Source organism: Rhamphochromis sp. 'chilingali', assembly GCF_963969265.1.
Source record: "Rhamphochromis sp. 'chilingali' genome assembly, chromosome: 16".
In the NCBI taxonomy this organism is placed as follows: Eukaryota; Metazoa; Chordata; class Actinopteri; order Cichliformes; family Cichlidae; genus Rhamphochromis; species Rhamphochromis sp. 'chilingali'.
Genome location: NC_137943.1, coordinates 241,111 through 267,000, shown reverse-complemented (window position 1 = coordinate 267,000; position 25,890 = coordinate 241,111). Strand labels below are relative to the sequence as shown.

Below are 25,890 nucleotides of genomic sequence, written 5' to 3'. Positions count from 1 at the left end.
GAGTTAATGGTTCTGTTACTAGTTAGCTAACAGAAACTAATCTAAGTCTATTAGCAGCAACCAACCAACTCAGTGACATCACGTTCTGTATTGGTACAAGACGGCGCTAAACTTGTTCTAAAAACTTCAAACACGTATTTTTAAATCCAGCTTCACAGTCAGTGTTAAACCTATGACAGTATGTGAGAGCAGGGATCCACAGTGTAAATTAGCCTTTTCATGTCACCTTTGAGTGGACTATGCTATCACTTTCAGCTGTGGTTGCACAGTTTGGACACAAGGTGGCAGCGATGATCTTTATTCCCTTTTCTTGTTAAAATGGACATGTTTGTTATAATGCAGCAATGAATACTTCTGAGATTCGTCTGTGTTATAACTGCAGAGTTCGCTTTAGTTGATGCTTGAATTAATGTCCTAGAATTCTGATACAAACTACGAGTGCTAATGCTGGGTGATGGGTTCAAGGCTCTTACAGTCATTGCACATGTTGCAGCTCCCTCTATCAGACACTGACAGTGCAGTTTTGGGTGGTACAGATGAAAAGTGTCAGAAACTGTAACAGATGAGTGACAGAGACACAGCTCCATCTACTGTTGGCTAACTGACAGGCACCCTGTTAAGACCAGAGTTTATAAAGCTCATGTGTGCCTATACTGTACCTGCTCTGGTTTAAGTTTAGGCTTTTCTATTTAGAGATAGCTTAAGTTACACAGCAAAATCTAGGGTGTCTATATGGGTCCACACCTCTGAGTGTTAAATACAACACTGTTGAGTGTTAAATTAACACTTTTGACAGTGTTATATGTTTAAAAGTAACCTAGTCAGTTTTGAAGATTAACAAAGACTAACACTGAGCAGTGCTGATTTTCTAACACTGGAAAATAACTCAAAATGTTAGAAATGTTCCAGTGTTAGAAAACCAGCACTGCTCAGTGTTAGTCTTTGTTAATCTTCAAAACTGACTAGGTTACTTTTAAACATATAACACTGTCAAAAGTGTTAATTTAACACTCAACAGTGTTGTATTTAACACTCAGAGGAGCTTATTGCATTTTGGCAAACATTTTTTGTTGTCATAATTCATCTCTGTTAAATGTCTGGTGAAAAGTGTTGAACCAAGTTAAAAGCACAAAGAAAACACCGCCGTGTCTCTGCATCAGGCTACATATAAACAGCAAACTCACCTTCTTGTCAGGGTCTGTGGAGCTCGCTGTGGAGCTGACTGAAGGAGACCGTAGGAAAAGATCTCTCCTCAACCTCATCTGGTCTTCATCATCATCCTTTCTTCCCACCCTGTACTCCTCCACCGCCACCTCTCTCTTCTGCGCTTGATTTTTTGCATCTGCTTTGACTTCATTGTCTTCTTCCTCTCTTTTGGCCTTCTCCTCTTCTTCAAATCTTGCATCTTTCTTCCTCTCCTCTTCGATCTGGCTGGTGATGTCAGAGGGGGCAAAAGCTGACCACTGGTCCTCACCTGCATCGCTGTCTGAGTACACGATGACACGCTCTGCTTGGAGGCAGTCACTGAGGTGGCTGTCACTGAGGTCATCCCTGATTGTGAAGTCGGGACCCCAAACTTCTTGTGACACGGCCTCCAGAGGATGTGAGGTGGTGCCTAGTGGCTCAGATGGTGAAGGACACAGCAGACTGTCTGAGGGGAAGAGGAGATCTGAAAGGACATCTTCTTTTGCCTCTTCCTCTATTCCTCTGATCCAGCTATCCTCTTCTTTTGTTCCTGGGTCTTCTCCCTCTTCTCCACCCCCCACCTCCCCACCCTCTGTATTCTCTCTGCTTTCATCATCTCCCTCTGTCTCTCTTCTTTCCCAGCTATCACTCTCTGTTTCTCTTTCGTTTCCATCTTCTCCCTCTATTTCCCCTCTCCCTTCATCCTCTCCTCCTTCACTTTCACTGAGGTCTCTTCCTTTCTCATCTCCCATCTCAAAAATGAGATAGTCACACTCATCTCCTTTCCTATTTTCTCCTCCTACAGCCTCGTCTTCCACCCTATGGACCCCAGGAAGACACAGTTGGTCCTCTTCCTGGTTGTGGCAGCTAAAAAGGCTCTCTCTTTCTACGTCTCTTAGCGGTGCTGATGAGCTCATCTCCATGGTAACTGCACTGACTAGCGGTGGGGGAGAGGGAGGGCAGACGGGGTTATTGCTGCTGGAGCTAGCGTTGTCGTGGTTAGCGTCTGTTAGCTCAGGTGTTGTCCTCCTTAGCCCAGTCGTAGCTCTCTGAGGAAACATACGTGTAGTTGTAATTCATTTTGTGGTTATAATGGAGCGGAAATTAAAAAAAAAACATACTTGGATTAAAAACATGAAGTCAATTCAAAAGTCCAATCTACTAAAATCTCATAATTATGATAACAATGACGGCTTATGGGTTTGCATTCTTTCCAATGAGCGGCAGTGACCAACGTGCATAAAGGAAGCCTGCGAGAGTTCAGGCTAATAGGTAGATGGATACACATGGATGTCACACAGTGACACCCAGAGGAGGATGACAGAGTCAAAGAGGGCTATCTGAACTACAGGACTGCTTTCCTGCAGAATCTCACAAAGCAGACGTTGGTGTGAATCATGGATGAAAGTGCTCCTGTCACTGCTGTGCTTAGCAGTACGAGGTTCTAAAGGAAAAGAAAGCATACCTGGTGCACTAACTGGTCAGAGGGCCCGGTGGCGCCAGTGTCCGGCAGCCTCGCCTCTGTCAGTGCGCCCCAGGGTGGCTGTGGCTACATGTAGCTGCCATCACCAGTGTGTGAATGTGTGTGTGAATGGGTGGATGACTGGATATGTAAAGCGCTTTGGGGTCCTTAGGGACTAGTAAAGCGCTATATAAATACAGGCCATTTTAACCAGTTCTGATAGTGAAAAACAGCTCTTCTTACTGATGCATATACAGGAAATACTTAAGCAAGGGCGGGGGTTACTGGAGGTGGACAGGCTGCTTCTGATTGGAGGCTGTTAACATTATAAATTTCATTTAATTTCGTGTCAGCTTAGCAATGGTTTAATCTACATCACAGTTACTCAGTTAATAACACTGAAAACACAGCAGGGAGTAACTCTCTATGAGAAAAGTCACAGTTTTAACTTGGTATCTCAAATATGTGTTTCCCCTCACTGGGCCCACGTCCTCATTTGAGGTTTGATAGCGTTTTAGTAGGTAAAGGTGAATGGCTTGGACAAGAATTGAGCTGCGGTTTGGGGAAGACCCTGACCGGGCCTGGCAGGTCCCCATGTACTAAATAGAATTGAAGAAGCTAAAGAATTTAACAAGGCAGGGAAGGTGGGGCACGTAAATGAGAATGAACAGCTTGTAGAACTGGGGGAACATACATAGATGAGAACTGGAAGGAGCATATTTGGAGGTGTGGTCCTGCTCCTGAAATTCTGATACTTTATCTCCAATTTAGAATTTGACAATCACTCTAGTTAAAGTCTGCTTCTACAGTAACCTGTATTTGGTGTTACAGGTCTGTTACATAATACATGAAGGATCAGTGCTAATCAGAGATTATAGATCAGAAACATCATGAGAACCTTGGATGGAGGTGGTCTGCAAAGTGGTTTGCAGATGGGTAACAACTGTGGGTAGGCTAAAGCATCTTATCGCCTGTTTGAATTTATCACCCTACATGGTTTAGTAAATTAGAAGTTAAAACTGGTAAATCTTTAGCAGCTGCACAGGTATGCACACGAGTAGGTGGAGACCAAACACAGAGCTAAGATTAAAGTAGAAACACTTGGTTAATTCAACACACACTGAGCTACACTGTTAAACTTACACTATAATAAGGCATATGCAAATATACAATTACTCAACAATTACTGAATATATTTGAATATATAACCGTCCACATACTCATGAGTACATCAAGGTACAGTACTGCACATGGCCTCATATGTTTGATGAGATAAACTCAAGCCATCCTCTCATTACCATGGTGGCACTGCGTTGGCTGTGAGTGGGTTTGCATATTATTATGGTCTGTCGTTAAAAGCATGTGCTGGTGACAGATGGGAGGTGTTGCTATGGTAACACTAAGTATAGCTGCAGAGGCAGGCAAGCTGCTAAAGTCAGTTCCTTTTCAGTTCAGTCCCACTGTGTGAAGAGAGATCACATATTATAGCCCATCACTTCTCCTTGGTTGCGTGAATAAAGTGACTTCATACAAAAACTTCTTTAGTTGCATAACAGCACATTTATGGTATAACATTCATAAACAGCAAACGTAGGAACTAAAATGACACCGAGCAAATATAAACTAAAACATATGAAGACAGAGTCCTCTGCATCAATGGCCCATGACATGCATACCTGCACCAATGTGTCAACTACAACACTGGATCAGTGCCAATGCAGCTATAGTTTGTAACAAGTTTGTGGCAGTAAAGTCATCAGAATTTCTCGGTGGAGTAATGCTTTTTTCATGCAGCACCTCTCTGGTTTCTAAAAGTTCTACCCAACAGGATTTATCACAAACACTTATGAAGATGACCTGTTTCTTGTCCTCTTCTGCATTTCCAGCACTGGAAATGATTCCAGACGGCATAAAGTCCATGAGTGAAAGGGGCTTTAGTTTTACTCAACAACCTCAATTAATTCTGATGTGATGAGTCTCTGAAGGCATTTACTTTGAAGAGATGTCATTTCCAGTATGCTGCATAACAGATGATTAACGTCTCTCTGCATCAATTAACATTAAGCCGTAGTACAAACTGAGTGAATGCGCATAGGCGGAAACATTTACTTACATTTTGATTCATAGGGGAACAAAATTACTTTTCATCCTGAGCTCTCACTGCTTTATTTAGACACGTTGTTCTATCCATGGCATTTTTAATCAAATTCATGGAAAAGGTTGCATGCATCTACCAAGGCCAACCATCCCAGCTCACAAATCATTTTGTTTACACTTTAACTATTAACCCTGCACTTCCAGCTTTCGTAATATTATGCATGGGTTTTAACTATGCTGGCAGTTAGCCTGTAACTGTTGTAGCCTTATTCTGCAATTCTTCCCCTACTTTAAGCTTTCCAAGTATAACAGCTGTCCATTGATTTTAGCTAACAGTTCATCTGTGGGCTTGCATGGATTCTGTCCAGAAACTCCAGTTTTCTCCCACAGCCCAAAGACATAAATGCTAGGGACTGTTTATACTAAATTTTCCACAGGTGTGGATTTGAGAGTGTGCAGCTGTCTGTCTTTTTGTGCATCTGCTGTGGTGGACCTGTCCAGGATATACCCTGCATCTGCGTAAGGAGGTAAAAGCAAGAGGTAAAGTGGCGACTCAGTATTTTGAATTTCAATTGTTGGTTATGTTCATAGCTGAGGTGGAGTAGTGGGTTAAGGGTGTGGTGTGAAGGAGGCTGACCAGAACACATGAGCCGGCAGCTCAGGCTGAGGGAAGAAGCTGAAGCATCCCGACAGCACTGTAATTAGAAAAGCATGATTGGAAATAAAGCCTCCAATGATCTCCAACGCTGTGGATACAGGGTCCTCACTTTACAAGTGATGCTGAAACCCAGGCATTCTTGTACCCAGTCCGTCATGTGCATGGAGCAGGCAGCAGTGCACCAGCACCAGCTGTTGGAGGACAGGCTATGGTGGACCCTGGCTCGCACATACCCTTGTGTGGCATTGTTGGAGAGCGAGTGGGTGGATGTTAGGTAAGTGCATGGGGACTAGGGCTGGGCGATATGGCCTAAAATCCATATCGCGATATAATTTGAAGCATGTGCGGTAACGATATATATCACGATATATTCTTTTCTTCTGTATAACGTATTTTTCCACACTATAAGGACTTAAAATCATAAGTGTACCTTATGTATGAATTCTGGTTGTTCTTACTGACCTCGAACCGATTTTGGCTGCAGAAATCTGTTAAAAAATGTTTTAGTACAACTTTGGTAAGCAGCACTGCTTGATGGATTGTCAGAGCATTACGGCTGCCGTAGTGAGGAGCTTCACGGAGTAATCTGGGTCCAAAACTCCGTCCGCTTCAGGTCCAAAAGTCAAACGAACACTGAGAGTTAAAAACGGTCTAAATTCTTTCATCTTTAATTAAATCATCAGCGTTTCTGCTTTACCAGGTGTAACAATTAAGTTTAACATCCAGGCATCCATGAAAACAGATTTATTAAATTTAACGGAGTTAGAAGTTAACAGGAAGTTAGCTCGCTAGTTTCCACCTAAACATTTCATACCATGTTCTGACTGAGATTTTTGAAGCTATTTCAAACGTACAGCTCTGCTACCACTTCCAACATAAATGAAACTAAACAGCAGTGACGTTTGTAGGGTTACTGAAGTTATGTTAGCATAACATTAGCACAGTGAAGCAGGAGGATGAACGCCAACTTTTTTTTCCACTCGATAAAAGTTAACGTGAGGGATTCTGGTGGTCAGGGACAGATGTAGTCGCATAGCAGGATGCTGTACACGGGCCAAACTTCAGTCAGGACAACAACTGAGATTATTCATCCACAATACGAGGTTAGTTATTAATGTACTGCAACAACATGGGAACAGAGCAGCTGCGAGAGAATTCAACATTAATGAATCAATGTTATGGAACGGCTGCGTGCAGACAGGAATAGGACCCAAGGTGCAGACACTCGGAGGCAAAACTTGAACTCAAAACAGCTTTAATGTTAAACTCAAATTTAACATAACTGGAAATATCAAAATAAACTTACACCGGAAGACTGACAGAACACACAGCTAGATAAACAGTAGATCCCAACAATGACAACCTGAAACACAGGGCTTAAATACATAGAGGGAGCAATCAGGGAATGGACAACTGGAGGGAAACACAGCTGGGGCAAATCAGAACTGACGAGACCAGGAAGCGTAACCCGAACACACTGAGATAAGACAGAGACCTTCAAAGTAAAACAGGAAACACATAACACAGACTGAACAAAGACAGACTCACATGCAGGCACTACAACAGAGGGAACAGAGACGTGGGACCAGGGCAGACACAGACACTGACTGGACACGGGGATATAGCGGACAGGGGAGACAGCAACTAAGGATTACACAGAGACAAACCATAAGACATGACTCTAACAAAAACCCAAAGACTAGAAATTATAAATAATATAATAAACTCAAAAACCCTGGGTCAATGACCCAGGCATCCTAACAGAATCAATGTTACGGAAGTGGAGGAAGCGCAGTTTTTGGCTTTCCCCATATTTCAAAAGTGCTTCATCTCTTTGCTATGACTGTCGCCCGCCATAATTTGCAGATGATAATGGTTGTAGACACTGCGATGCTTTCGACCAAAACAGGCGCAGCTTGATGACATCATCAACATGCGCTATCGCGATAGAGCGGTATAGTCAAAATCTCTATCGTTGGCCAAATTTATATCATTTCTATTGTATATCGTTTATATCGCCCACCCCTAATGGGGACATAAACAAATATCCCATAGGCTGCGGTTAGCTCACACTGGATGCATCCCTTAATTGTGGTGACAGATTGGCTCGGGTTTAATAACCTGTTGGGAAAGTGTGTGGATGCGTTCATGACCTCACCAGAAAGGGATAGAAAATCCACTGGTCCCAGTTAAGCATGTCTGTGCACCAGCACCCAGAGCGATGTTAAAGCTGAGTGAAATGGTAAAATGGTAAATGGCCTGCATTTGTATAGCGCTTTTCTAGTCCATAGGACCCCAAAGCGCTTTACACTACATTCAGTCATCCACCCATTCACACACACATTCACACACACTGGCGATAGCAAGCTACATTGTAGCCACAGCTGCCCTGGGGCGCACTGACAGAGGCGAGGCTGCCGGACACAGGCGCCACCGGGCCCTCTGACCACCACCAGTAGGCAAACACGGGGTTAGTATCTTGCCCAAGGATATTTGGCATGCAGCCAGGATGCAGCCTGGGATCGAACCACCGACCTTCTGATTAGTGGCTGACCTGCTCTGCCACCTGAGCTACAGCCACCCCCAGTCAACCCCAGCCTAACAGAAAGACCCTGAACTTCAACAGGTAACCAAGGCAGTAATGAGCAGTCAGGTTTCAGCCTTGATTTCTACCCGTTCATGTTTCTAAAATAAAATCCCTGTGTTGATTTTGCTAAGTCTCTTTGTGCTTGTGCTTTGGTTTTTGTGTTTGCTTTTGCATTTTGTCCTCAAAGCTGATTTTTTAAATCAGCAAATATGAGTATGTGTAAAGCTTTGAGCAAGTGTGATGGCTAGATGACTGGGTCAGAGCATCTCTAACACTACAGCTTTCATGTTCCAGGTCTGCAGTGTTCAGTATCTATCAAAAGTGTTCCAAAGAAGAATAGTGGTGAACCAGTGACAGGGTCATGGGTAACCAAGACTCACTGATGCACAAGGAGAGGGAAGGCTGGGCCGTGTACCGTATTTTCACGACCATAAGGCGCACTTAAAAGTCTTGGATTTTCTTCGAAAAGTACGGCGCTCCCTATAGCGCAGTGCGCCCTGTGTGTTGTAAGGAGGACGTAGTAGAGAACACCATGAGAACGCTAAAGGGTGAAGTGTGGGCGTTGATCGTATATACCGGACAATCGCACATACCTGTATAAAAGGACAGGTATGTGCATTATGTGGAACATCGTTGTTTTAACAACCCTGAAAATGGCAAAGGGTACCTAGACCCGGTTTGTAGAGTACGCTTGGGGAGTGTGATCGTGTGTACAGCGTCTCTTTATGTCTGTCTCCACGTTGGTTGAGTGTGGAGTAAGTGCATATGAGAGCATGAGGGTGGGAATGGATGTTTGTAAATGTGTGTGCCTGTATTTCTGTGTCTATATGTCAGGTTGGGTGTCAGGCGCCACCTCTCTGGGGACATCTCAGGCCCTCCAAGGTTTGGAGGCCTATCTCCCCCTACCACCACTTCCCCTGCCAGTGGCGGACTCCCTCAGACATCGGTGCGTTGGTGGTTCTTTGTGTCCGGGGATGGGCGTCCAGGTACACACCGGCTCACTCCTTGACGGCCGCTTATCGGGGCCTGGAGCCTGGGGCTCGCTCGGGCCACTTCGGAGGTGGGGTGCCCCCGGCCTCTCGGCCTGGGGCTCGGTCACTCAGGCACGGCTGGCTGCCGGCGGAGCTCACAGGCACGTCACTGCAACTCCCCCTGGTTTCTGCTCCGCGGCTGCTGAGTGAGCCCTCATCTGGGACTCTCCTCAGCTCTTTCTGGGACAGTGGCGCGGCTGCCCCTCTGTTGGTCTTCCTTGGTCTCTTGTGTTCTGGGGGCCTCTGGATGTCTGGAGTTTTGATCTCCTCCATACCTGCTTCATGCCCTGGAGGACGGGGCTGTGCCCCCCCCCCACCCCACACACCCTCTAGCAGATCATTACATGAAGGAACCTTTTAAAAACAAGCACGTCCATGCTCACAGGTGTACACACGGGTGATCACACCCACAAACTACACCCTTTTTGGCTCCTACCTCAAAGCACACTGTGTTCTGTTGATCTTATGTGCTGCACAATAATGTTTAATATTTAGTATTTACTGTCATATTCCCATATATCATTGTGATGCTGTTTATTCTATTACTCTTGTTCTCTTCTGCTTGTTTTCTTTTTTCTTTCTCAGCAGGTGATCCAGGTGATTGATATATGCATTTTTTATTTCTTTCTTTTTTTTTTCTGCTCACCCGCCTCCTACAACGCGGGTCTCGCCACTGGCGATATGAGCGCCTACAAAGCGGCCTCATACAGCGTGCGGCGCGCGGTGAGAGATGCCAAACGCCAGTACCGGGAACGTGTGGAGTCCCGCTTCCACCAGGGCGACACACGGAGTATGTGGCACGGACTACGCACCATTACGGACTACAAAGCCAGGGACACTGCGCCGATCAACGCCGACTCTGCATTCACCAACGAGCTGAATCGGTTCTACGCCCGTTTCGAGGTTAGCCAGGCGGCTAATGCTATCTACCGCCTGACTACCGAGGACAGTGACGTCATCAGCGAGAGACCGGTGACCAGCATCGCGGAGCATGACGTCCGAGCGGCACTGAGGAGAGTGAACACAAGGAAAGCGGCGGGGCCAGACGGCATCACCGGCCGTCTGCTGCGCTGCTGTGCTGACCAGCTAGCAGGTGTGTTCACTTACATCTTCAACGAGTCCCTGGCGAAGTCTGTGGTCCCCACATGCTTCAAAAGATCCACCATCATCCCTGTGCCCAAGAACAGCAAACCCTCATCCCTGAACGATTACCGGCCAGTTGCACTGACCTCGGTAGTAATGAAGGTGTTTGAGAGGCTGCTGAAGAACATCATCTCCTCCTCCATCCCAGACACCACAGATCCGCTGCAGTTCGCCTACAGATCCAACAGATCCACAGAGGATGCCATCACCCACGTCCTACACACCACTCTCAGCCACGTGGACAAGAAACAGGGTAACTATGTGCGAATGCTGTTTGTTGATTACAGTTCAGCGTTTAACACAATAGTGCCCTGCAGACTGTTCACAAAGCTGAGGGATCTGGGACTTAACAGCCGTCTGTGTGCATGGGTGTTGGACTTCCTCACTGGCAGAACTCAGGTGGTGAGGGTGGGCAGGTGCTTCTCCAACAGCATCACCATCAACACAGGAGCACCTCAGGGATGTGTCCTCTCGCCACTGCTCTACTCCCTCTACACTTCAGACTGTGTGGCCACCCATGGCTCCAACACCATTGTGAAGTTTGCTGACGACACAGTGGTGTTGGGTGCCATCTCCAACAACGATGAGGCGGCCTACATGGATGAAGTGAAGAATCTGGCATCGTGGTGCCAGGACAACCACCTCCAGCTGAACGTCAGCAAGACCAAGGAGCTGGTGGTGGACTTCAGAAGGGGTCAGCACAGAGACTACAAGCCCATTATCATCAATGGAGCTCCAGTGGAGAGGGTGCAGTCCTTCAAGTATCTTGGTGTCCACATCTCCTCAGACCTGACATGGGCTGCCCACATTCAGGTCCAGACCAAAAAGGCTAGGCAGCGCCTGTATCACCTACGACAACTGAGGAAGTTCAGGGTCTCTCCAAAGATCCTCAGGATTTTCTATACAGGCGCTGTGGAGAGCATCCTCACACAGAACATCACATCCTGGTATGGGAACAGCTGTGTGAAGGACCAAAAAGCTCCCCAGAGAGTGATCTGTACAGCAGAACGCTGCTGCAGGATTGCTCTCCCCGCGCTTCAGGACACCTACACCAGGAGATGCCGGACTAGAGCAGCGCAGATACTGAAGGACCCGTCCCATCCTGGCAACAAACTGTTCCAACTTCTGCAATCTGGTAGAAGGTTCCGCATCTTCCGGGCAAGGACAGAGAGACTCAAGAGGAGCTTCTATCCCCAAGCCATCCGTGCCCTAAACACACACACCCGCCCTCTCACATCATCTATAATTGACTGAGACAGGACTCTTCCAGACACTAAACCAAGGCACAATGTACATTTCAATTCCTTTAATTTTAAATATGTTTATATTGTCTATCCTGTAAAATAGTCAGATGTCTATTCATATTAATGTACAGAATTCACCTGCTTGCTGCTACTACTGCACATTCACCCAGTGTATATACTGTATGTATGTATATATATATATATATAATGTTCTTCCTCTACACCCCCCCCAATTTTTGCATATGTCGAGGAGCGTGTCAGGCTACATTTCACTGTGTGTTATACTTGTATAACTATGCATGTGACAAATAAAGAACCTTGAACCTTGAACCTTCTGTTGGTTTTTGTTTTTTGCCCTTCTCCCCCGTCCCTCTTCTCAGCTGTTTCTCCTTCCCTCTTTCTTTCTCCCCTTCTTTCCCCCAGTCAAGTCTGTCCCGTATTCAGTAAGTGAAAATAAAATAAACAATAAAAGGTGAATCAAATGGACCATTACGGCAAGGCTGGGATGGTCAATTTGGTAAAGTAAATCCGTTGGGCATCTTTCTTTGCCTTTAGACAACGATTCTGATGGCAAAAGAGCCAAACGGGACAAGCAAAAAAAAAAGAAAAGAAAATGGCAAAGAGACACGCTTATGAAGCACAGTTTAAACTGAAGGCCATCAGCTACGCGGAGGAACATGGAAATCGAGCAGCGGCGAGAGAATTTAAGATTAACGAATCGATGGTTCGCAAATGGAGGAAGCTAGAAAACAAGCTCCGGCAGGTCAAGAAAACGCAGCTGAGTTTCCGCGGACATAAGGCGAGGTGGCCCGAGTTGGAAGAAAGACTCGAGCGGTGGATCATCGAGCAAAGAACGAGCGGGAGAAGCGTTTCGACGGTCACCATTCGGCTAAAAGCAGTTTCACTAGCTGAAGAGATGAACATTGAACATTTCCAAGGAGGTCCATCTTGGTGCTTTCGTTTTATGAAACGGTGCCATTTTTCCATCCGGACCAGGACTACGGTAGCGCAGCAACTTCCAGCGGATTATAAGGAAAAGCTGGCCATCTTCCGCTCCTACTGCAGCAAACACATCGCCGCCAAACACATCCAGCCCAGCCACATCACAAACATGGACGAGGTCCCGCTCACTTTTGACATCCCGGTGAGTCACACTGTAGGGAAGAAGGGGACCAGCACGGTAGCGATACGCACAACGGGGCACGAAAAGTCTTCTTTTACTGTTGTGCTTGGCTGCCATGCTAATGGACAGAAACTGCCGCAAGGGGAGGAGCTGCCGAAAAACCGCAGCTCCTCCCCTTTGTGAGTGTGGACGCTTCATCTCTTTGCTCTTGAATGCTTTGCTTCTTATATTGATTTTTATTGATTTTTATGCTGATTTTGTCCCTTTTTTCCGTGTGAGCTTACCTGCAATAACTTCTGGACACTTGTAGATCATTAGGACTAGAGTGTTCTTAACAGAAACAGCAACATTTTATGGTTACCTTGTCCTCAGCGCTCCGTGTGTCTGTGGCCTAGACACAGCTGAAGCCTGATTACAGCGTCTGGGCACCGAGCAGCCTCAATAGCCTGGAAAGGTGCTAACCGCTAGGCTAACTAGCAACAAGATGCCTTCCCTCTCCACAGATGACTACCACAGCCTCCTGCAGAAGATTGCAGTACTGGAGACAAAAATTCATCGCTTAGAAGTAAACGTGGAGGTAAATGGACTGTGTGGAAATGAAACAACCTTGCCTTTGATTCAAAACAATGGCGATGAGCAAGCTAGTACACAGCTAAGGAGCACAGATAACATGACCAAGAAAGTAGACTCTGTGCATTATTATAAATCCTCAAGTGATAATCCCCCCTTAGACTGTCTTGGTGCAAAACCAAGACATAAATCATGTCTCCTGGAAGGGGGAGGACGTATCACAGGCAGGGCACAGCGAGCTGAAATCTCTGAAACCGACTGGCCTTCACTTCCTACGAGACAGAGAAGCTCTTCTACCCCTGTATACGGGAGGAAACAGGACTGGACAACCGTGAATAGGAAGGTTAACAACAAACCTCCAAAACAACTGAATGTGAAACTGCAGAACAGATTTGCTCCACTATCAAAGGACCCTGGATCTATATCGGACAACCATCCATCTAAAAGCAGCGAAATAAGGTCTGAAAATCTGTTGAAAAGTGAAAGGCCACAGGGAAAGCTAAAGGCTAGGCCTGAAACTCTGATTGTGGGTGACTCTGCCGTAAAGGATGTACAAAGGATGTGCAGTAAGAACACTAAAGTCCTCTGCTTTCCTAACGATATGGTCAACAACCTGAAGGAGAGAATTCTTCAAATTGCAGATGAATATCCAACTGTGACAAACATTGTTCTGCATACAGGGTCAAACGATGTGTCCAAACAACAGTCGGAGGTTCTGAAACGGGACTTTACTGGATTATTAAATACTGTAAACTCTCTGAATGCAGCTGTATTCATCAGTGGGCCTGTACCGCCGGTCAGAGGAGGAGACGAGAGATTCAGCAGGTTGTTTACACTGAATAAATGGCTTATATCAGCATGTGCTGACCACTCAGTGCATTTTATCGACAACTTTAATATTTTTTGGGAACGCAGGCATCTGTTCAAAGCAAATGGATTTAATTTTAACAAGTCAGGGGTGAAACTGTTCACCTCCAACTTGTTTTATTCCATACGTCATCCATCCGTGCTTGGTGCCAAGGCTGAGATAAACGAGGAGTTATCTCATAAAGAGGAACAAACAGTACTCCAAGAACAGACAAAGCCCAGCAGAAACCTTGAGGAGGAGCTCCATTTGCCCCCACCCGGGAAGAGCCTCAGAAAGGAGAGACATCCATGGCATCTGAGGAAGAGCCTCAGAAAGGAGAGACATCTAAGGCAAGAAGAGGGGTCCCTATTTGCCTCCAACTCTCTCAACAACACCAACGACCAGGACAAGGGACCACGACCTTCCCCAGTCCCCCAAACCCCTGACAGGCCATCACCCTCCTCCCCCTCCCTTTCTCCCTCCTCCCCACACCTGAAATTCACTGAGGAGATGATGGAGCGGGTCAATGCTGGGCTCAGATCTACCCCCCGTCCCAATCCCTTTTTGTCCCCCATAAACCCCCCACCAGAGCGGCCAAAGGTTCGCCATCGAGCCCCACCCTCAACAGAGCAATCGAAGTCACATTGCCCAGCCTCGCCCCCCTTAGTTCCTCTTCATGCCCTGTCTCCGCAGTCTGATGCGTGATGTGTGAAGGGTCCGGGCTGTGAGGATTATGGCAGTGATGACTTTTCCCAGGAGAAGCTGGGACCCTGTTTACTAGAAGGTTTTAAAATTTCTGTACTTTTAGGTGACAGGAGACATGTGGCCTGGTCAAAACACAGAGAGCTGCAGTCTAAAAGATCTTTAAACATAGTAAACATACCTTGTGTGCCACAGACTGCTCCCAAACACGAGGGGACAAGTAATACCTCTAAAACACTTAAGTTGGCTTTATTAAACATTAGATCTCTAGCTGGGAAAACATTTTTAATTAATGATTTAATCACTGAGCACAGCCTTGATTTTATGTTTTTAACTGAAACTTGGTTGGACCAAAGTAACAGTGGAGCTGTTCTCATCGAGACGACCCCTCCTAACTACAGTTTTATCAGTGAGGTCAGGGCGAGCAGGAGAGGAGGAGGGGTTGCTGTCTTATTTAATGAATCATTTCAATGTAAGCAGCTATCTCCTGGAAGTTTTCAGTCTTTTGAATATGTGGCTTTACAGCTGAAGGCCCCATCCAAAGTTGTGTTTCTTAATGTTTACAGGCCTCCCAAATACTGCACAGACTTTTTTAATGACCTCAGTGAACTGCTGTCTGTGATCTGTGTTGATTTTGACTGTGTAATTATTGTTGGGGATTTTAACATTCATGTGGACAACCCTCAGGACAAAGGGACTAAAGACCTGAGTAACACTCTGGGCAACTTTGGGCTGACTCAGCATGTAACAGAGGCCACACATAATACAGGACACACTCTTGACCTACTGATCTCCAAAGGCCTGAGCATTTCAAAGGTTACTGTGTCTGATGTGGGCCTGTCTGATCATTACTGTGTTTTCTTTGAAAGTAAAATCTCAGCCCACACAAATATATCAACAACAGTGATCACAAAACGGTGTATAACTGAACACAGTAGTGCAATTTTTAACCAGGTCTTCCCATTAACACCTGACCTGTCCAGAGGGTCAGTCAATGAGCTCGTCAATAGCTTCAATGCTAACATGTTAAATGTAATGGACACTATTGCTCCCATTAAGGTGAAGGTTATCTCTGGAAGGAAAAAGTCTCATGGAGAAACTCCACACTGGTGAAAAATGAAAAAAGAGAGTGTAGGAAAGCTGAGCGCAGATGGAGAAAAACAAACCTCCAGGTTCATTATGACATTTATAAAGAGAAACTTCACAATTATAATTTACAACTGAGGAATGCAAGGAGGTCCTACTTCTCTGACATCATCACTAAAAACAGCCATAATGCTCGGGTCTTATTTTCTACAGTTGACAGGCTAACAAACCCTCCTGTGCCAGTGGCAGCTGAACTTCATTCGACCATGGCCTGCAATGACTTTGCCAAATTCTTCACAGAAAAAATCCAAAAAATTAGACAAGCAATTGGTACATCAACAGCAGATCCAGGATATGTACTGTGTCCACCAAAAAACTGTTTAAACACCATGAAACAGTTTCAACCTATTAACAGCAAAGACCTGGAGGACATCTTAGGTCAACTGAACTCCTCCTCCTGCTGTTTAGATGTCCTGCCAACAAGTTTTTTCAAAAAGGTCTCAAAGACTTTAGAGTCAGACCTGTTACAGATCGTCAACTTTTCTTTATTATCAGGTGTGTTTCCAGAATCACTAAAAACTGCTGTAATCAAACCTATACTGAAAAAGGACAATCTTGACAAGACACAAATGAACAACTACAGGCCGATCTCAAATCTCCCGTTTTTAAGTAAGATCATTGAAAAAGCAGTTTCTCAACAGCTCAGTTACTTCTTAAAACAGAATAATTGCTACGATGCCTTCCAGTCAGGTTTTAGACAGAACCACAGCACTGAAACCGCTCTGACCAAAGTGTTTAATGACATATGTCTGAATACAGACAGTGGAAAAATGTCAGTCCTAGTTTTACTGGATCTCAGTGCAGCATTTGATACAGTTGACCACAACATATTACTCAAACGACTGGAGAACTGGACAGGTCTTTCAGGAACTGTACTAAACTGGTTCAAAACATACGTAGAAAACAGGAAATACTTTGTATCAATAGGTAACTTCACATCTGAGCAGACAAGTATCACATGTGGAGTTCCCCAAGGTTCCATCTTGGGACCCCTTCTGTTTAACATCTACATGCTCCCACTGGCACAGATTATAAACAACAACAAAATAAACTATCACAGCTATGCAGATGACACACAAATATATATCACAATGTCACCAGGAGACCAAGGCCCTGTACAGGCTCTTGGTAAATGCATTGAGGAAATCAATGACTGGTTGTGCCACAATTTTCTCCAGCTAAACAAAAAACAAAACTGAGGTAATAGTCTTTGGCGCCAAAGAAAAACGATTACAGGTCACCAGAGAACTTCAATCTATACATCTAAAAACCACAAACCAGGCGAGAAATTTGGGTGTAGTGATGGATGCAGACCTAAACTTAGAAAAACACATTAAGACAATAACAAAGTCAGCTTACTATCACCTCAAGAATATATCAAGGATAAAAGATCTGATGTCTCAACAGGACCTGGAAAAACTAGTCCATGCATTCATCTTTAGTAGGCTTGATTACTGTAACAGCATCTTTACAGGTCTACCTAAAAAATCAGTCAGACAACTACAGCTCATTCAGAACTCTGCTGCTCGAGTCCTCACTAAGACCAAAAAAGTGGACCACATCAGTCCAGCTCTGAGGTCTTTACACTGGCTGCCTGTCCGTCAGAGGATAGACTTTAAAGTCCTGATGCTGGTCTATAAAGCTCTGAATGGTTTAGGACCAAAATACATCAGTGACCTCCTGACCCAGTATGAACCTTCCAGATCCCTCAGGTCATCTGGATCCGGTCTTTTATCAGTTCCCAGAGTCAGAACCAGACACGGAGAAGCTGCATTCAGCTTTTATGCTCCTTATATCTGGAACAAACTCCCAGAAAGCCTCAGATCAGCTGAAACACTCAGTTTATTTAAATCCAGGTTGAAGACTCACCTGTTCTCAGCTGCATTTGAATAAAGCACCAAATCCACACTTTAAGCTTACATTTCAAAACTTACATTTAATTACTGATTTTATCTACTGTTCTGATTTTATCTGTTTTGATTTTATATACTGTTGTTTGTTTGTTTGTTTGTTTGTTTGTTTGTTAATTAGTTAGTTAGTTTATTTGCTTGTTTTATTCAATTTTAAATCATGCTTTTTATTTGTTCTTGTTTCTAATGTCTCTGTAAAGCACTTTGAATCACCTTGTTGTTGAATTGTGCTATACAAATAAACTTGCCTTGCCTTGCCTTGCCTTGCCTATGGTGATTTTTAAGCGAAAGACTTTGCCTAAAGAGAAGTTTCCAGCAGGAATCATCATTAAGGCAAATGAAAAGGGCTGGATGGATGAGGAAATGATGAAAGAGTGGCTGAGGGAGGCGTATGTAAGGAGACCAGGTGGTTTTTTCCACGCATCACCATCGCTCTTAATCTGTGACTCTATGCGTGCCCATCTCACAGCCGATGTGAAAAAACAAGTGAAGCAAATGAACTGTGAGCTTGCTGTCATTCCGGGAGGCCTGACAAAGGAACTCCAACTGCTGGACATCGGTGTGAACCGCCCGTTCAAAGTAAGGCTGCGAGCGGCCTGGGAGCGATGGATGACCGATGGAGACCAGTTTCACCAAGAGTGGAAGGCAGCGCCGGGCGAGTTACGCCACAATTTGCGAATGGATTGTAGATGCTTGGGCTAACATGTCTGCTGGCACTGTTGTTCGAGCTTTCGCAAAAGCCGGCATCATTTCCGAGGAGCCGCACGGCACGGAAAGTGACTCTGACGGTGAAGACAGTGAACCTGGCATGTTTGATGGAGATTTAGCGCAGCTGTTCAATTCAGACACAGAGGATGAGGACTTCGATGGGTTTGATTGATGATAAAAATGTGAGTACCAAACTTTGTTTTGCTCCTGCTTTATTTTTAAATACGCACACTTGTATGCTTGTGTGTTGTTGATGATGACGATTACTGGTAATAAAAATGTGAGTAAGGTACCGAACTCAGGTTTGCTCCCGCTTTATTTTTAAATACGCATACGGTACTTGTATGCGCCCTATAATCCAGTGCGCCTTATGTGTGTGTTAAATACAGTAATGGCACACATAACTGAGACTGCGCCTTTTAGTACAGTGCGTCTTATGGTCGTGAAAATACGGTAGTCCGAGCCAACAGATGCACTACTGTAGCGCAAATTGTCAAAAAGTTGCTGGTTCTTGATGTGTACCGTAAACCTACGGTATTTAAGGTTTGACTCTCATCATCCACTGGAGCATAAACTGGGTGTCATCAGGACGCTACAACACAGAGCGAACACCATCCCCACTGACACAGCAGCCAGGGAGGCAGAAGAACATCAAGAAGGCCCTGAGTAAATGTGGTTACCCCAGCTGGACTTTTGTCAAAGCTGGGAAGGCTCCAAAAGAAAGCTTCAGCTGATCCAGGAGAGAAGGACAACCGCTGCCTAAGAGAAAACCTGTAGTGATCCCGTACATGTTAGGAATATTGGAACAGCAGAGACACATTTTCTCTAAACACCGCGTCTCTGTGGCTTTTAAACCCCAAAACACTCTGTGCCAAAAATGGGTCCACCCCAAGGATCGGGTCCCCCGACACAAACAGAGTAACATAGTGTACGCTGTTAAGTGTAGGACTGCCAGGATTTATACATCGGGGAAACCAAACAACCTCTGGCTACAACACAGCAGAGCCACCTCGTCAGGCCAGGACTCTGCAGTCTGTTCACACCTACAGGCCAGTGGACACTCTTTCAATGATGAGGATGTGACATCCTGGACAGGGAGGAACGCTGGTTTGAGGGCGGAGTCAAGGAGGCCGTTTACGTGAAAAGGGAAAGACCATCTCTGAATGGAGGGGGGGCCTAAGGGTACATCTGTCACCATCTTACAATGCTGTGATTGCAGCCATTCCCCAACTCTCTGTGAATGGGACTCATGAACATTGATCAGAGGTACATTGTGCAAATGTCCTGTTTATAAGGGCGGGGAAACCTGCAGTCAGCTGAGACTGAAGAAGTCACTTGGATGAGTGGCGAAACATTTCTCGTACTGAAAACTCTATGTCCAGATGAACAGAATCAACTTTTTTGGGTTGGTAGAAGGTGGCCAGATAGGTCACGTTTTCTTTTACATCACATTGCTGGGTATATGTGTGTCATTTACCTGGGGAACCACTGGCTCCTGGATACACAATGGGAACAAAGCAAGCTGGAGGAGGCAGTGTGGCGCTTTGGGCAATGTTCTGCTAGGAAACCTTGGGTCATGTTACATTAAGATGTACCACCTGATGGCAGCAGGTTAAGATGTCCTGCCACAAAGCAAAAAGGGTTCAGGAATGGTTTGAGGAACACAACACTGAGTTTGATGTGTTGGCTTGGCCGTAGCAAATACCCCATGTGGAATCATCTCCAGACATTTAGTTACTTAATGTATGAAGAAATAGGTTTCACATTTCAGTGAACTTAACCGCACTTTAGGACTGTGTATAAAAATGTATCCAATTCCTCAGCGTTTAATGCAACATTTTTGTTTAAATCTTTAACTTAAAAATTGACACCTCCATATTTATAATAACAGAAGATTAGATACACATCAATTAGATTAGATAGTACATCTAATCTGGGGGTTGTGTACAATTAGATAGTACACAACCACCACCTGGAAAAAAAGGAAAAAAACAGCATCCCAAAAAATATTAATGTAACTACAGTTTTCTGCTGTTGCATTATTTCCCATTTTAACAATTGCTACACATGCCAGTACACTGATCAACTTCAAACCCTAAACTTACCAAAATCACAAAGTTGGCTTCTGTTTTTATTGACCTGCACGAATGTTTTTGATTTAACACCATTCCTTTAAACATTTGATGTTTATTATGATTAGATTCTGACATCTCATATCTGAAGCAAATGTTCGGTTCGGGTCACTGAAACTTATTGGTTATAGACTGGAAACACAGCATTCATTGAAAATCAACCAATGTTTACTGCATGAGAAGAAAGATTACTAAGATAAGATGGTATTTTCATTATCCCATATTTGGAAAATTCCTTTGTTAAGGCACTTTAAATATTACTAATAATAATTGTAAGTAAGTAAGTAATAATAATAATAATACTAATACTACTAATAATAATAAAAATAATAATAAGCGGATACATTTATCAATTCAATGGAGTTCAATTCAGTTGTATTTATATGCGCCAAATCACCACAGCAGTTGTCTCAAGAGGCCCAAGGCCTTATACAACACGCTCATATACTCACCTGTCCATAACTGTACATTGGGATGCTGTGAATAATTGTGCATCATCCCTGACAGGTGACTGACTTGCAGAAGTGGCATTCTTGCCTCAGTATAATATAGCTCTTTATATTGTACTATTGCTAAATGTAAGTTAGATGATGCTAAGATAACTTTTCTATTCCCCTTTGTTCATTAGTACTGCTGTAATATTGATGTAATATGAACATAATTAATGTAAAATAATGGAAATATTATTGATGTTATATTGACCCACATTATTATTGTTGGGGGTTTATCTAACAAAGCACTTTGAAGTGACTACTGTTGTTATTCAGTCCCTGTGACCCTGATAACAATAAGCAGAAGAGAATTGATGAAGTGAATTTAATTAATTTTGGAAGTCGCTATTTAATGAAATTCATGTATACATTTTACATCTAGAATTTGCATTGGCAGTGGCATGGTGGTTAGTACTGCCACTTCACCTTCCTCTGTGGGATCTGCATGTACTGCCCGTGTTTGTGTGGGTTCTCTCTGGCTTCCTCCCACAGTCCAAAGACATACAGTTGTAGGGTCAGCTTATTTGGTGAATCTAAACTGCCCATAGGTGTGAATGTGATTGTGAATGGTTGTCTGTCTCTCTGTGTTATTCACAGCTTTAGTGAAGGTTACAAATGATCTTCTTATGGCCTCTGACAGTGGACTCATCTCTGTGCTTGTCCTGCTAGACCTCAGTGCAGCGTTCGATACTGTCGACCATAATATCCTATTAGAGCGATTAGAACATGCTGTAGGTATTACAGGTACTGTGCTGCAGTGGTTTGTATCATATCTATCTAATAGACTCCAGTTTGTGCATGTAAATGGAGAGTCCTCTTCACACACTGAGGTTAATTATGGAGTTCCACAGGGTTCAGTGCTAGGACCAATTCTGTTTACATTATACATGCTTCCCTTAGGCAGCATCATTAGAAGACATAGCATACATTTACACTGCTATGCTGATGACACCCAGCTCTATCTGTCCATGAAGCCAGATAACACACACCAATGAGTTAAACTGCAGGAATGTCTTAAAGACATAAAGACCTGGATGGCCGCTAACTTTCTGCTTCTTAATTCAGATCAAACTGAGGTTATTGTACTCGGCCCTGAAAAGCTTAGAAATATGGTATCTAAGCAGATTCTTACTCTGGATGGCATTACCTTGGCCTCCAGTAACGCTGTGAGGAACCTTGGAGTCATTTTTGACCAGGACATGTCTTTCAACGCACATATTAAACAAATATGTAAGACTGCGTTCTTCCATTTGCACACTATTGCATTGAGGCGAGTGTTGTTGTGATTTGGGGCTGTATAAATAAAATTGAACTGAGCTGAATCGTGTTAGCCGTGTGACATAATCATCTGTCCTGCCCTGGTGCTTATTTCATGACGTGCAGTTATGTAAATATGGAAATCAACAGTCACCCTCATTCTTGCTCCCTCACACACACCGACATACTGGTGAGCAAAGTTGGATCCATTCATGACAGAAATCAAATATGTCCGTCCTGTTTCTCGCTGAAACTATTATTAATTTTGCAGTGACCCTGCTTTAACTCGCTGACTGATACAACATCTGCCAGTTTGAATCAATATTCATGGGTTTGTTTTTCAGAGTTTATGTCTGGCCTGCAAGGTCATCATTCTGATCTGCAAAACTCTTTTAGCAGAATGTGACTATAGCCTTTTTACAGCTCTGTTGCAGGTGTGCTCTTAGCCATGAGACACAATACTCATGAACTTTGACCAGCTTACCAAAACACAATAATGTCATAGTTATGGAGAATCCAGGACCCAAGATGCAGACTCTAAAGCACATTTACATAAACGAAAACATTTATTTATATGAGGCAGCGATTCCAGAGAGCTGAGATAAAGCAGAGATGATGATCCAAACTGGAACACGCAGGCTGACAAACAACACAACAAAGAACTGAGGAAAACTAAGGGTTTAAGTGTCTGTGAAGGTTCTCAGTCATCCAGGTCATCGTAGTCAAAGGAGCTTGCCAAGAAAAGCGTCTGGACTTCTTTAAGTTAAAGAAGTCCAGACGCTTTTCTTGGCAAGCTCCTTTGACTAAGGGTTTAAGCGGACATAATATCATGGAAAACCTGATAAACAGAAACTCTAATAAATAGCAGACTATGCAGAAAATATAACAATGAACAATGCTGCACTATGACTGCGTGGGTTGAAGACCCTGGATTTTTGCAAATAAAGCCTTCTGCAGGACAGTCCAGAGTTTTGCTGCACAAAGTATATACAGGGAATAACCTTTCACAGTAGCTCAGACTTCATCTGTGCAACAACTGTTGGTTAGCAGCTGTCAACATCTGCTTGCCTCTCACAGAAGCTTGAGCAGCAGGATGTGACGGTTTATGAAAACATCAGATCCTCCTGATACTGAAAATGATTTCTTTAATCTGTCAAATGAATATAGTTTCTAATTAGGGCTGGGCGATATGGCCTAAAATTCATATCGCGATATAATTTGAAGCATGTGCGGTAACGATATATATCACGATATATTCTTTTCTTCTGTATAGCGTGTTTTCCACACTAAAAATCCTTTAATTTTCTCAAAAATCGAGAGTGTACCTTATGTATGAATTCTGATTGTGCTTACTGACGTTGAACCGATTTTGGCTGCAGAAATCTGTTAAAAATGTTTTAGTACAACTTTGGTAAGCAGCACTGCTTGATGGATTGTCAGAGCATTATGGCTGCCGTAGTGAGGAGCTTCACGGAGTAATCTGGGTCCAAAACTCCGTCCGCTTCAGGTCCCAAAGTCAAACGAACACTGAGAGTTAAAAACGGTCTAAATTCTTTCATCTTTAATTAAATCATCAGCGTTTCTGCTTTACCAGGTGTAACAATTAAGTTTAACATCCAGGCATCCATGAAAACAGATTTATTAAATTTAACGGAGTTAGAAGTTAACAGGAAGTTAGCTCGCTAGTTTCCACCTAAACATTTCATACCATGTTCTGACTGAGATTTTTGAAGCTATTTCAAACGTACAGCTCTGCTACCACTTCCAACATAAATGAAGACAGAAGACTAAACAGCAGTGACGTTTGTAGGGTTACTGAAGTTTGGCTAGCTGGTATATAATGTTGTGCTACGTGATTGCTAGTGACACAGCTATGTTAGCATAACATTAGCACAGTGAAGCAGGAGGATGAACGCCAACTTTTTTTCCACTCGATAAAAGTTAACGTGAGGGATTCTGGTGGTCAGGGACAAATGCAATCGCATAGCAGGATGCTGTACACGGGCCAAACTTCAGTCAGGAGAACAACTGAGATCATTCATCCACAATACGAGGTTAGTTATTAATATACTGCAACAACATGGGAATAGAACAGCTGCGAGAGAATCCAACATTAATGAATCAATGTTACGGAAGTGGAGGAAGCGCAGTTTTTGCCATATTTCAAAAGTGCTTCATCTCTTTGCTATGACTGTCGCCCGCAATAATTTGCAGATGATTATGGTTGTAGCCGCTGCGATGCTTTCGACCAAAACATGCGCAGCTTGATGACATCATCAACATGTGCTATCGCGATAGAGCGGTATAGTCAAAATCTCTATCGTTGGCCAAATTTATATCATTTCTATCGTATATCGTTTATATTGCCCACCCCTATTTCTAATACACTACTGAAGCCATATTTATGAGCATGTCCTGATCGTAGCATAGAAATGTAGTCAGTACATGTGCTCCTGCGCACATTCAAAATAGCATTGTTTCTTCTTCAGTTTCTGAGGACAGCCTGCACGGTCATTAGTGGTGTAGTGGCGCTCTGCTGTAATCCATGCCCCTGGACACTGCCTGTCTAGATTTGAACCAGCAGACTTTTGGATTATTGGTAGACCTCACTGACCTTTGTCAGCTGAACTTTAGGTTTAAAACATATTAAATCCGCAACATGGAGTTATATTCCCTGTATAGTGAATTCCCTTGCAGTCTCTGCCCCCACATCAGCAGCTGGAGACAGCATTATGATGATTACTTAATCAGACACCTCTGTGTGTGTGTGTGTGTGTGTGTGTGTGTGTGTGTGTGTGTGTGTGTGTGTGTGTGTGTGTGTGTGTGTGTGTTTTGAGAGGATTACACAGCAGCTTTAGGCATCATGTGTTTTACCAAAGATGAGTTATAAATGGAGCCATGATGCTGTTGCACTCGGTTCTAGCGTTCCATTTTCTCCTGTTCTGCTCTTTGTAGTTAAATTCTAATGAAAAATACAATTATCCTCCTGGTTCTACTGCGTTCTGTCAGATGAGTGCTGTGCCAGCAGTGTTATATAAGACAATATTCTAAACTTGGGCAAAGCACCAAAATCGTGACAGATAAGCGTGCATACAGAAGCCAAGCTGAGCCAGAGCCTCGCGCATACACCGCGTTCACAGGCTACACGGTGTGCATCCACACAGCTGCAAACCCACGAGGAAGACGCTGTTCGGCTTTATTATTCAATGTTGTTGATTGGTTTATTTACCTACCAACAGCTTCCAGCACAGCAGCCAAAACGAGATCATCTCCAGTCGGCCGCGGCGCGCGCATTCCTCTCCACCGCTCCCCAACGGCAGCGCGAGCAGCCAGGCGGCCACTCTCTGGCGCGAGGAGGGACGCATACAAGCTGGCGGCTGCCGCGAGCGTACGTGTATGTGGTGGAGAGAGATAGAGAGAACGAGAGCAGCGGGGGAGAGAGAGGCAGGCTGTATCGACCTGAGCTAGTGTGTGAATTAGAGCAGAAGAGATCGATTTTTATTGGCAGACTCTTGCACATCTCTCTCTCTTTTTACTGTACGCCTGGTTCCGACCCCCCTCCCCATCTGCGCCCACTGCATCCGCCGTTCACGCCCC

General features: G+C 44.2%; 1 protein-coding gene across 1 annotated transcript; it reads right to left on the bottom strand.

The window, feature by feature from the left end:
* Nucleotides 1-1,073: 1,073 nt before the first annotated feature.
* On the bottom strand, nucleotides 1,074-25,732 carry LOC308413016 (uncharacterized protein; the record flags this gene model as incomplete). The annotated part of the gene is made up of 3 exons (XM_080907797.1): nucleotides 25,527-25,732; nucleotides 1,185-2,234; nucleotides 1,074-1,097 (listed from the first exon to the last, which is right to left on the bottom strand). Exons 1-3 carry the CDS (start codon nucleotides 25,656-25,658, stop codon nucleotides 1,074-1,076), a joined length of 1,206 nt encoding a protein of 401 aa, XP_080763923.1. The 5' UTR covers nucleotides 25,659-25,732.
* Between the last annotated feature and the right edge of the window lie 158 nt (nucleotides 25,733-25,890).